Source organism: Euleptes europaea, chromosome 1, assembly GCF_029931775.1.
Source record: "Euleptes europaea isolate rEulEur1 chromosome 1, rEulEur1.hap1, whole genome shotgun sequence".
Classification (NCBI taxonomy): domain Eukaryota; kingdom Metazoa; phylum Chordata; class Lepidosauria; order Squamata; family Sphaerodactylidae; genus Euleptes; species Euleptes europaea.
The window spans coordinates 18,443,668-18,456,097 of record NC_079312.1 but is presented as its reverse complement, the minus strand read 5'-3'; the positions used below and the strand labels follow the sequence as shown (position 1 = coordinate 18,456,097).

The 12,430-nt window shown below is 43.5% G+C and overlaps 1 protein-coding gene across 1 annotated transcript; it reads right to left on the bottom strand.

Moving 5' to 3' along the window:
• Positions 1 to 329: 329 nt before the first annotated feature.
• Positions 330 to 9,517, bottom strand: LOC130472850 (zinc finger protein 883-like). The gene is made up of 9 exons (XM_056844319.1): positions 9,494 to 9,517; positions 8,319 to 8,445; positions 5,977 to 6,066; positions 5,774 to 5,854; positions 4,381 to 4,494; positions 3,895 to 3,978; positions 3,222 to 3,295; positions 2,319 to 2,452; positions 330 to 1,641 (listed from the first exon to the last, which is right to left on the bottom strand). Exons 1-9 carry the CDS (start codon positions 9,515 to 9,517, stop codon positions 330 to 332), a joined length of 2,040 nt encoding a protein of 679 aa, XP_056700297.1.
• Positions 9,518 to 12,430: the final 2,913 nt, after the last annotated feature.

Sequence of the window (12,430 nt, the reverse complement as noted above, 5' to 3'; positions counted from 1 at the left end):
ACACCCCAGGTGCTATTTGTATAAGTTTAAAGAGACACAAGGTCTAATCACAGATCTCCGTATACTCTGGTTGGGCCCTGTGGCTGAGTATCTTGCAGTTTTGGCTTTCACTTTGTGAGTTTTCCAGTTTCCAAGGACCCAGGACATGGTTAATATTTTTCTCACTTATATTCTTGTTTTGCATAATAATGAGATATTTCATAAGCTCTTAAAGGTTCAGATTTTTTATGCACGATTAACAGAAAAGGTTTGTTTCCAAAATGGATTCTCCGTTTCCCCACTCATTTTTTAAACCAGAATGTGAATGGATTTTCCTCAGTATGGATCCTCTATCTTGTGTGGCCTTTCTCGTGTCTCCTCAGGTATGCTTTGCTGGTGAAGCTTTTGCCACAGACCAAGCAAACGTGTGGTTTCTCTCCTGTGTGGCTCCTCTCATGGGAAGTCAAGCTTGATTTCTGCTTGAAGGTTTTCTCACAGACGGAGCACGAATACGGTTTCTCCCCCGTGTGGATCCTCCCGTGGATAATCAGGTGCTCCTTACGACTGAAACGTCTACCGCAGATTGAGCATGTGTGGGGTTTTTCCTCTGTATGGATTTTTTGGTGTTCCATACAGCTTGTTCTGTGTTTGAATCTTTTCCCACAGACTGGGCAGGTATACGGTTGCTCTCCGGTATGAATTCTCTCGTGTACAACCACCTGAGATTTGTTGCCAAAGCTTTTCCCACAAACCGAACATGGGTATGGTTTTTCTCCTGTGTGGGTTCTCATGTGTCCAAGGAGGTGGGCTTTACAGTTGAAACTTTTGGCACAGACAGAGCATTTAAAGGGAGTCTCTCCCGTATGGATTCTTTCATGACTGGTGAGATTTGATCGTCGTTTGAAGGTTTTACTACAGAATGAGCATGCGAAAGGTCTCTCTTCAGTGTGGATTTTTTCATGTGACATAAGACTACATCTCTGGCTGAAACCTTTCCCACAGACAGAGCATTGGTGTGGTGTCTCTCCCGAATGGATCTGTTTGTGTCTCATTAGGGTTACTTTATGAACGAAGCTTTTACTACATACCAGGCAAGTGTGTGTCTTTTCTTCCGTGTGCAACTGTTCGTGTACAATACGGTATGATTTTTCACTGAAGCTTTTCCCACAGATTGAGCATGAATATGGTTTCTCCCCTGTGTGGATTTTTTCATGGATAGCCAGATAACTTTTCCACATAAAACTCTTTCCACAGACTGAACACCCAAATGGTCTTTCTCCTGTATGGATTCTTGCGTGTCTAGTAAGATAATCTTTACGGCTGAAGCTTTTTCTGCAAATGGAGCATTTGTATGGCCTCTCTCCTGTATGGGTTCTCTCATGTTTAAGAAGGTATGCTCTATCAGTGAAGCTTTTATCACAGATTGAGCATGAGTATGGTTTTTCTCCCGTGTGGGTCCTTTCATGGCTAATGAGGTTTGACCTGTGACTGAAGCTATTCCCACAGATGGAGCACATGTATGGTTTTTCTCCAGTATGAATTTTCTCGTGTTTCATAAGATGTGCTCTATCTGTGAAACTTTTACCACAGACAGGACATGCATATGGTTTCTCTCCCGTGTGGGTCCTTTCATGGCTAATAAGGTCTGATTTGTGACTGAAGCTTTTACCGCAAACAGAACATGTATTTGTTTTTATTCCTGTGTGGCTTAATTTGTGACTGTTCAGGTTTGATCTTCGTTTGAAGCTTTTCCCACAGAACAGACACATATAAGGTCTCTCTTCTGTGTGAATTCTTTCATGAGAAATCAGGTTGCACCTCTGACTGAAACCTTTTCCACAGGTTGAGCATTTGTATGGTGTCTCTCCTGTGTGGACTTGTTCATGTCTAACAAGACTTACTTTGTGAACAAATCTTTTATGACAGACTGAGCAAGTGTATATTTTTTTCTCTGTATGCATTCGTTCATGTACAGCATGGTATGACTTTTTATTAAAGCTTTTACCACAAATCGAGCATGTGTGCGGTTTCTCTCCTGTGTGGATCCTTTCATGGATAGTCAAGTTACTTCTCCACCTGAAGCTCTTACCACAGACCAAGCACATATGTGATTTGTCTCCCGTTTGGCTTCCGCTGTTGGTATCCAGGCAATATCTCCAATTCAATCTCTTCTTACAGTCCAAGTATTTATAATGTTTCTCTCCTTTAACACACATTCTTCCAGGCATTGGAATTCTGTTTTGGACACTGGTTTCAGTGAAGTCATCTCCTCCACAAGATAATGCTGCCTCTTCTCTCATTCCTGGGATGTTTCCCCACTGGCTCCTCGCTCTGCCTACATCCTCAGAGATGTCTGCTTTCTCTGGACATTGAGAGATGCTTCGTTTTGCAATTCCTGAGGATGTCTTATTTGTAGCCCCGAGATTAGTGCCTGGTGACAGAAGATTTTCAGCCTCTTCAGCGTGCTGGTTGCCTGTTCAAATAAACAAAGTGTTATGCCATAAGGAATTATATCCCCAAAAAGGAATGGGTGCTAGGGTCACCTTACTTTCATACCCTTCACCAACAGGTCCTCTATTTCTAGCAAATGTTGGTTGGTTTGGGGAGCAAATAGAGGTTTACTGCCTCTAAATATAGAAGTTCACTTTAATCATCATGACCAGTAGCCACTGGTGGGCCTATCCTCCATCAGCCTCTCTAACCCCCTTTTAAAGCCATTTGGGTTTTTTAATCTGCAACTGGGTATCATTATAATGTTATGAGACTCTGCATATCAGGTTCTCTGCATCCCCAGATTTCAAGGAAAAAGTAAGAGTTGCAGAGTTGCCTTTCCCTTTCTATCTCTACAACAAACAGGGCTGCAAAACTTAACTTTTCTAAAAAATGAAAGCAAGCAATTGTTGTTGTTTTTGCCATCAAGTTACAGCTGACTTTTTGGCGACCTTGTAGGGTTTTCAAAGCAAGAGACATTCAGAGATGGTTTGCCATTGCCTGCCTCTGTATCATAACCCTGGACTTCCTTGGTGGTCTCCCATCCAAATACTAGCCAGGGCCAATCCTGCTTAGATTCCAAGATCTGATGAGATTCGGCTAGCCTGGACTATCCGGGCAGGGAATTGTTATAACGCTATTCAACTGCTGCTTTAAAAACAAAACCTGGAAAAGGCCCTGTGACATGGGGGAGGGATGACAGGTGGCTGTTACCGGGGGATTGAGCCTGGGAAAAATGGACTGAAACTTGCCATGAGGAAGCCCTGTTGCCACGATGCCACACTACTGTCTACAGCAGCAACATGGAAACCACACAATCTTGTCCCTGGGCAGAAAAGACAATTGAGACAAGGGGAGAACCAAGTCTTCTTGCAAAAGAAGAGTTGGTTTTCATACTCTGATTTTCTCTCCTTTAAGGAGTCTCAAACTGGCTTACAATCGCCTTCCCTTCCCACAACAGGCACCTTGTGAGGTAGGTGGTGCTGAGACAGTTCAGAGAGAACTGTGACTAGCCCAAGGTTAGCTAGTTGGCTTCATGTGGAGGTGTGGGGAATCAAACCCGGTTCTCCAGATTAGAGTCTGCCGCTCATGTGGAGGAGTGGGGAATCAAACCCGGTTCTCCAGATTAGAGTCTGCAGCTCATGCCATCATAGCAGTTGGGAAGAGGAGGCAACAGCAAGCCCTTCAAGCCAGCTGCCAGATGCCACTGGGCACAACTTTGCTAGCCAGGCCATAAACTGTGCCAGTGAGGCTCTGGCTGACTGTCCTTGTACAAAGTGAGAGATTATTCTTCCCAGAGGGCCACTATATGCAGGGTTGGGTGTACGTTTCTGTAGACCCATATAAAGTGAGAGGGTACCCTCACATTTCTGGGGGCTGGCCCTGGCTGTGAAGCTCAAATTAGATCAACTCCCCCAGCCTCACCTGACTGGTCACCAGCAAAGTTGGCATTTTCTTCAGGTCCCTGGATCCAGGGCACCTCTTCCTTTATGATAACGTCAGGAAATCCTGAATCAAGAGAGGGAGGAAAGACGAGGTAAGATGTGTGAGATTGAGACAGCCTGTGGTGTTGCCAGAGCATAACCGGATGGCAAGACTCTGATCTGGAGAACTGGGTTTGATTCCCCACTCCTCCACATGAACGGTGGAGGCTAATCTGGTGAACTGGATTTGTTTCCCCACTCCTACACACGAAGCCAGCTGGGTGACCTTGTGCAAGTTACAGCTCTGTTACAGCTCTCTCAGCCCCACCTACCTCACAGGGTGTCTGTTGTGGAGGGGAAGGGAAGGTGATTGTAAGCCAGTTTGAGTCTCCCTTAAGTGGTAGAGAAAGTCGGCACATAAAAACCAACTTCTTCTTTATTCTACAGATAATGGTTTTTATCCTTTGGCTTTTGTTGGACTCCTCACCTGAGCTGTAGTCCAATGGGATATTCCCTTCCTCCACACCCAGCTGATCCGGCATTTCTGGCTCTTTCTCCTTTTCCACCTGGGAGACTGTGCTCAGATTAGGAGAGTGACAATCTGACCAGAGAAGAAAGAAATGTATTAAGAAATAAAACGCTTTTAAAAAAACAAATTACCTTTTTACGTAACCAAATTTTGCTTTCTCCCACACTTGGTGGTCTGACATGGCTCATATGGCCAAGGGTTAGCCTCACAACTGTTAAACTGTTCTAAATGACAGAAAAAGATGCATCCAGCCCCATTCAGGGATCAACAGCCACATCAGCAGAAGAGAACAGACAGTTCCAATGGTGATGGGGGCGGAGGAATCCTTGAAGGGTAGCTACTGGCTAGCAGCAGTAGTAGAAAGTGAGAGCCAGTGTGGGGTAGTGATTAGAGTGGACTGGAATCTGGGAAACCCAGGTCTGAATCTCTGCTAGGGAACCCCACTCTGCCAATCACATACTTGCAGCCTAACCAATCTCACAGGGTTGTTGTGAGGATAAAATGGAGGAGAGGAGAATGATATAAGCTCAGTGAGTGTATGGGCGGGGAGGAAATAGATTTGGGAAGTAAAGGGTCAGCAAAACAATAAACACAAAAGAATGGTGTTGTGGGCAGGACAGTTGTGAGCTCATCTCTAAGAAAAGTCACAGACAATGCCCAATAGGGTCCTGTGACACTTACGAAACCACATTCTCAGCAGTGAATAGTCTACCTGGAATGGTCTACTAGGAATCTCCCTATGTTTCTGTCATTCTGCAAAATGAGTAAAAAAGAAAAAAAAAGTGTTCAGGAGGGCAGCCTCATAGAGGGAGCTAAGATGCAGTGTAATGGTTTAGCTCAGAGATAATGGTTATTAGAGATAATGTCTTTTATTAGAAATAATGTCTTTCCTACACTAATTGTATTGGTACTTTAAACAGATAGGCTTGCATGCATTGTTCTGGTCCAATCCCTCCCCCCCTCACCATTCTACAATACCATCTCAACTGCATTATTGGGTCTTACTGGGACTCTTTGCTGTTAGATTCAAACATTATCATATGTTGAAATCCACTCACTAATAACCTGGTATTATCATATTTTGTAATCCGTTTACTGATTGACTGATATTTGTAATCCACTGTGGGTTCCAGTGAGAAAAAGCAGACTATAAAACAAAATACTAATTTGCCTCAATGACACAGTAATGACAGATTGAACTGGGAAAATGTGATAGCTCCACAACAGACATGTTACTTTGAGGGGTGAAATGTCTAGATCTTATGCAGAGAACAATAGCAATCCATTTAGTGAACAAGAGGAATCCAGTCATAGGGATAGGTCCTTTGCTATCTCTCAACTGAGATGGTACCTGAGAAAGTCTTGGTTCCCTGGTGACACAGGAGCCAGAGTTCCTCTTCTTGTTCTATCTTTATTATCACCTCAGGAAACCCTGATCAGGAGAAAGTAAGAGAAAACCATTAGGAGGGATATCTAGAACCCCTGTTCACAGGGGGTGGGCGGGAGCAGAACTGGATTCTATAATAATCCCTAGAGGAGAGCACAATTTCTTACCTATGTTTTGCTCTGAGGTGACCTCCTCATTTTCCTCCAAGATCAACTGATCAAGCCAGGAGATCAAACTGGGCTTGAACACTGGAAGTCCTGCTCAAAAATTAAAAGCACAACAAACAGAAATGACTGGGTGGAATCTAAGATTTATTTATTTACTGAGTTTATTCCCTGCTTTTCTGCTCAATGAGGACCCAAAGCTGCTTATATCATCTCCTCGCCTCTCAAGAACCCTGTGAAGGAGGTTAGGCTCAGAGTGTGTAACTGGCCCAAGGTCACTAAGCAAGTTTCCATGGCAAAGTGGGGATCTGAATCTGGTTCTTCCAGATCCTACTCCAATACTCTAACCACTACAGCATCATGGAGCTTCGCGCTAAGCCAAATGTTGTTATTTAGGGTGGGGGGAGTTTATGGTATAGTATCAGAGTTGGGTTTTTCTTGAAGATCTTTTCCTCAATAATTGGAATCCACATGTTTCCAAACCCACAAATACTGCATAGCAAAAGGGGAGGGGAATCAAAGAGGCTGACAACCTTTGTTCAGTAAATCTGTTATAACTCCTTTATTATCAGCTATGCAGGAAACATTTATAGCCCAGCAATAGGGTTTTTTATTATTCTTTTGACACAACTCAACATGTATAATAAAAGCTATACAATGTCAGTACCATTCGTGACTATGATGCAACCCAATTTTGTATATTTGGCATGCAGTATGACTGACCTAAACACTGACTTTATTTCCTATGCAGTTTTCCTGGTCAAAGTACAGGATGGTCTAGGTTCTTTTATTTCCAGTTCTTTGATTGGAGTGCCTGGACCCCACACTTAAAATATGTAAGGCTTAAAATATGTCAGTGTCACAAAATGTGCGATCCTAAGCATTGACTTGGATGGAACTAGAAGGGTGTACCTACTTTAAGATTATACTGAAAGTGTATAAAAACATGTTTTAATGGTTGGGGGTTGCTTTGCATGTATTACCATAAATGATTTTGTAAACCAATTCATATCTTATAGACACAGTAAGGAACATAATATTACCTTCTGTTCGATCTCTATAACCATTCATAATAGAGTCACAGCTAATTTACTGAATAAAGGTTATCAATCATTTTGATTCCCCACCACCACCAAGTACTTGTGGGCCTTCCCACCACATGAATTCTGATTCTTGGGGGGAAAGAGCTTCAATAAAAACTATACCACAATATTGTATTTCGAATGTCCTGTGGCACCTATATTTCTTACCATTTGCTCCTCTACTAAAAACAAACACTGTATAGAGACACTGTCCTTACACAGAATTTTATATACACAAACTCATTAAGGGGTAAGAGAATTTTGTGGCTTGCTTTGGCAATCCTCCCATTCTACAATGTGAAGGAGAAGGAATGTGCCACAGGCTCACAAGATGTCTCCTTCCCTTCCCCTGTGCCAATTCTCTCCTTGGCTTCTGGTCTGCCTGATCCGCTGTTTGTCATTACATCCAAATCAAATAAACTTTGATTAATACTGACCTCCAAAGCATGTACAGAAACTCTGTGTTAGAGGATAGTGCTAATCTTCTGGCTTGAATCCACCAGGACATTTCCATGAGCAAAAGGATTTCTGCCCATGTAGCATGACTTTTCCGCCTTCCCACTCCTGCTGCAGCCCAAAATGTTCTGCAGACGGAGGTAAGAAAGTCACACTCCACAGGTGGAAATGCTTCCATCTGTGGAAATGCCCTAGAGGAACCAAGGATATGTGACTTGCGATGTCACAGTAAGTATTCATGCGCCAGAAAGAATGAGGGAAGGGGGATGAGGGAAACTATGGCACGCTTTTGACCCTCTAAAGCACATTTAAGAAGATCATTCAACTCAGCCTCTGTCTACTTGAAAGATCAGCTGTTGGAATGCACTGGAGTCTTTTTTTTTTAATGTTCAGTTAAAACTACATCCCTCCCCTGCTCATATAGCCCATTATTTTTACACATTCAAATCGATACTTGACATTACAGAACCGTAAGATTCTGAATGCTTAGGAGGGGAGGGGAATTTAGGATACTTTTGAAGAAATAAGTTCATTTGTATTTCAAAGATATTCCACCTTCCGTGAATTTAAGGCAGTATAACAGGATTCCTCAGCCATCTTCCATCAAGGTAATGACCAGAGCCAAATCTGCAAGGCCGCACCTGCCTCATATCCAATCATACAAGGGACCAAATAAGCTTCTTATTTCAAGATAGCCCTATCATACAGAACAAAGTCTTAGGAAATTCCACTTGCAACAAGTGTCACACAAAGGAAATGGGGCAAACCACCACAGTTCCTTCCAGAATATAGGAAAGGAATCATTACCAAAGGAGGCCACATTCTCGTAATTTTCTCTCATGACGTCCCGATATAAAGCTTTTTGTTTTGGATCCAGTAGAGCCCACTGCTCCTCTGTGAAATACACAGCCACATCCTCAAATGACACATGGACCTGGAAAAGAAAAATAATCTTTTGTTTTTATAGAATGCTTTCCCCCTTTACACACATCGTTTCAGAAAGTTTTACGAACAACTCTCCATGGTAATCCAGCATGATTAACATGAGCTGAGAAACAGTGGCCATGTAGGGTGTGCTAAGATGTGAACTGGATACTTTGGGTCTTATACGGGTGGTGGAAAGCGCTGTACAATTCCAGCTTACTTACAGTGACCCCCTCATGGGGTTTTCAAGGCAAGAGATGAACAGAGGTGGAGAGGCATTGCTTGCCTCTCCAGAATCTTCCTTGGAGGACTCCCACCCAAGTACTAACCAGGGCCAGCCCTGCAAAGCTTCCAAAATGTGACGAAAGCAGGACAGCTTGAGCCATCCAGGTCAGAACAGTCTCATAGTACCTGCTCATAACTACTGACACCACAATCTCCACTCAGCCCCTTCTTTATCCCAGAAGGAATGCCAGCATGGCTGTATCACCCTACACACCAACAGAGGTTTTTCAAACACACAATGTTATATTGTCGAAGGCTTTCACGGTCAGAGTTCATTGGTTCTTGTGGGTTATCTGGGCTGTGTAATCGTGGTCTTGGAATTTTCTTTCCTGACGTTTCGCCAGCAACTGTGGCAGGCATCTTCAGAGTAGTAACACTGTCCTTCAGTGTTACTCCTCTGAAGGTGCCTGCCACAGTTGCTGGCGAAACGTCAGGAAAGAAAATTCCAAGACCACGGTTACACAGCCCGGATAACCTACAAGAACCAACACAATGTTATGTTTTTAATTTCTGGAATTGTAATCCACCTTGAGCCACAATGCAAAAGCGGGGTATAAATATTACAATTAATAAATACAGCAGGGCTCCTTCCTTGCCCTGTTTGTGGGCCTTCCAGGATATCTGTGGGAAACAGGATGCTGGATTCAAATAGACCACTGGCCTGATCCCGCAGGGCCCCTCTTAATGTTCTCTAAATTCTCATAAAGTGAAAGATACTCTGAGCCCCCGTTCGAGTTACCTTCACCTCAGAAAAAAAAACTCCCAGTCCATACCTTTGTCACCTCTGTTTCAGCCATTTCCATTTTCCAAGGAGCTGGACATCCGCTGACCACTGGGGACGTTGCTCCACAGCCTTTGAAGAGTGACGCTAGGTGGGGTTTTTGATCACGGTGTTGTCCTTTCTAAACACACCCGACCTGAAAATGGATGATTGGAGGGCAAGGCTACAATAAACCAAGGTTGTGGGTACATGGACTGAATTTGTCCTCAGGGGAGCCTCGTATCCTCATAAGAGACTCAGAAAGTGATACAAAGCGATCTGGATAGACCACTGGTTCCCAACCGGGGGTCCGTGGACCCCCAGGGGTCCGCGAGAACTAAATTAAGGTCCGCAAAACAAAGTTCTAAACCCATAATAAATTAATATTTTCAATTAAAAGTTCTCTATTATAAAAATATATATTCAAATATTATTCTAAGTTTAATGTTTAACTAACAGTTATGATTAAAGTTTATTTTCAAATTCTCAGAATTTTTATTTTGAACCTTGGGGTCCCTGCACCGAACAAAAAAGTCCTAGTGGTCCCTGGTCAAAAAAAGGTTGGGAACCACTGGGATAGACACAAGCCAAGGCTCCCGCCATAGCAAGTCCATTCTAAGGCGGTTGGTGGAATCGCCGGTCAGTTAAAACAAAGCAGTTTCAACTGCGTGGGGCTGGCCAAGGTTTCATTTGAAATCTGGCCAAAGAGGGTACGAACTGTCAAGGGAACTGGGAACATGCAGAGAGTATGACAGTGGGGGTTACCGCACTTTGTATTCCCAGCGATGTATTAAGAGTTTGAAAACGTTATAAAAAACATTGCTTTAAAGGGGTTTTTGGATGCCACGGCTTATAAATGGTTGGAAGACGTCTTCACAGCTAAAGGGGCCAAACAAAGTGCGAACAGTATTTTTTATAACGTTTTCAAACTCTTAATACATCGCTGGGAATACAAGTGCGGTAACCCCAAGTGTATCACACACCCCTTCCTTGCGTCAAGCTCTGATTTCAGCTTTAACAGAATCCTGAGCCAGAATCCTATTTGGACAAGAATTATGAACCAGAATCCTATTTGTGGGATTGCTTGGGTTATCTAGGCTGGAATCCGATAATAGCTCCCCCCAGCCCCGAATTAAAGGTGGTTGCAAAGAAGATTCGCTTGCCCATCCCATGCTTTTGTCTCGCTCTGTTGGGATCGGAGGCGAGAAGGTAAATAGTGGGCTCTCCCAAAATGATACCAAACTCTAATAAAGGTTATTCACAGTGGGTAGCTTATTTAACCTGAACATGGACTCTGGCACCAAGGCCTGCAACAAACCAAGGTGCCAACTTTGCCCTCATATAGATTCTAGGAACATCATCTCTGGACCCGCCAATGTCCGCCATACTATCTCAGGTTCAAACTCCTGTTCATCTTTTAATGTGATTTATGCCATCACATGCCAGCAATGCCCTTCCACAATCTACATTGGACAAACAGGTCAGTCTCTTAGACAAAGATTAAATCAGAAACATCAGAAACCACAATATTCAAAAACCAGTGGGGGAACATTTCAACCTTCCAGGACGTTCTGTTGCAGATTTAAGAGTAGCAGTTCTCTTACAAAGGGATTTCAAAGGGAGGTTGGAAAGAGAAACTGCTGAATTACAGTTGATATTCAAACTAAAGACAATGCATTTACCTGGGCTGCATAAAGACCTTGCATTTGTGGCTCATGACCAACACTGATTTCTCCACCCCCATCTCTCCCCTGGACATCACAGACTCTTCTGCAGATCACACCTAATCCCACCACGCCTGCTATTCACATTTACATACTGTTAACATTTACATACTAATGCTTGTCTGAATTCACTCTCCTCTACTTAAAGACAGATGGATTCACATTCTAGCTGTATTTGAAGAAGTGAGCTGTGGCTCACGAAAGCCAGAAAATGTTTTTGTTAGTCTTTAAGGTGCTACTGGACTCTTGCCCTTTTCTTATAAAGGTTGTCACCAGCCCCAGTTTCCCCCCCTCCCCTTTCCATGCTCACCCGGACAAAACCTCTGCCCAAGTATTTCATTTTGCATTATGCGTCAATAACACTGTTGCCATTAATTTTAGTTGTGGCCATAATTTTCCAATATAAAATGTTTTCCAATAAAATACTGTTCTTTTTTTATAATAAAATTGTTATACGTTTATTAAAGATGAGTAGTAGTAAATTATATAGTCAGTTCTCAGCCCAATAGCCCTTGGACAGCAAAGGTTGCCACCGGCCCCAGTTCCCCCCCCCCTCCCCTTTCCATGCTCACCCGGACAAAACCTCTGCCCAAGTATTTCATTTTGCATTATGCGTCAATAACACTGTTGCCATTAATTTTAGTTGTGGCCATAATTTTCCAATATTAAATGTTTTCCAATAAAATACTGTTCTTTTTTTATAATAAAATTGTTATACGTTTATTAAAGATGAGTAGTAGTAAATTATATAGTCAGTTCTCAGCCCAATAGCCCTTGGACAGCGAAGGTTGCCACCGGCCCCTGTCCCCCCCCCTCCCCTTTCCATGCTCACCCGGACAAAACCTCTGCCCAAGTATTTCCTTTTGCTAATGCTGCTCCCCTGCAGCGGCTAAACCTTTTCTTCCTTGGTCCGGAGGCAACTATTCTCAGCAGCCTCCTCCTTCCCAGGGACTCCACGCGACCCTCCCCAAGCAGGCATCGAGTTGATGTTTAGGAAGTCTCCTTATCCTTCTTTTTTTACCGTTGCACCATTTCTGTCTTATTTTTGGCTTCTTCGCCACTTCCTATCACGTGTCAGAAGCCACGCCAGACTCCGGGCAACCCAAAACTAATGCAATCCGCTGCCGGAGGGCATGGATGAAAAGGGGAGGGGGAGAGCCGTGTTTGGGAAGGGGCGCTTAAATGTAGGGGTGCTGCGAGTTCACAGCCTCTCCTTCCCTTCTGCC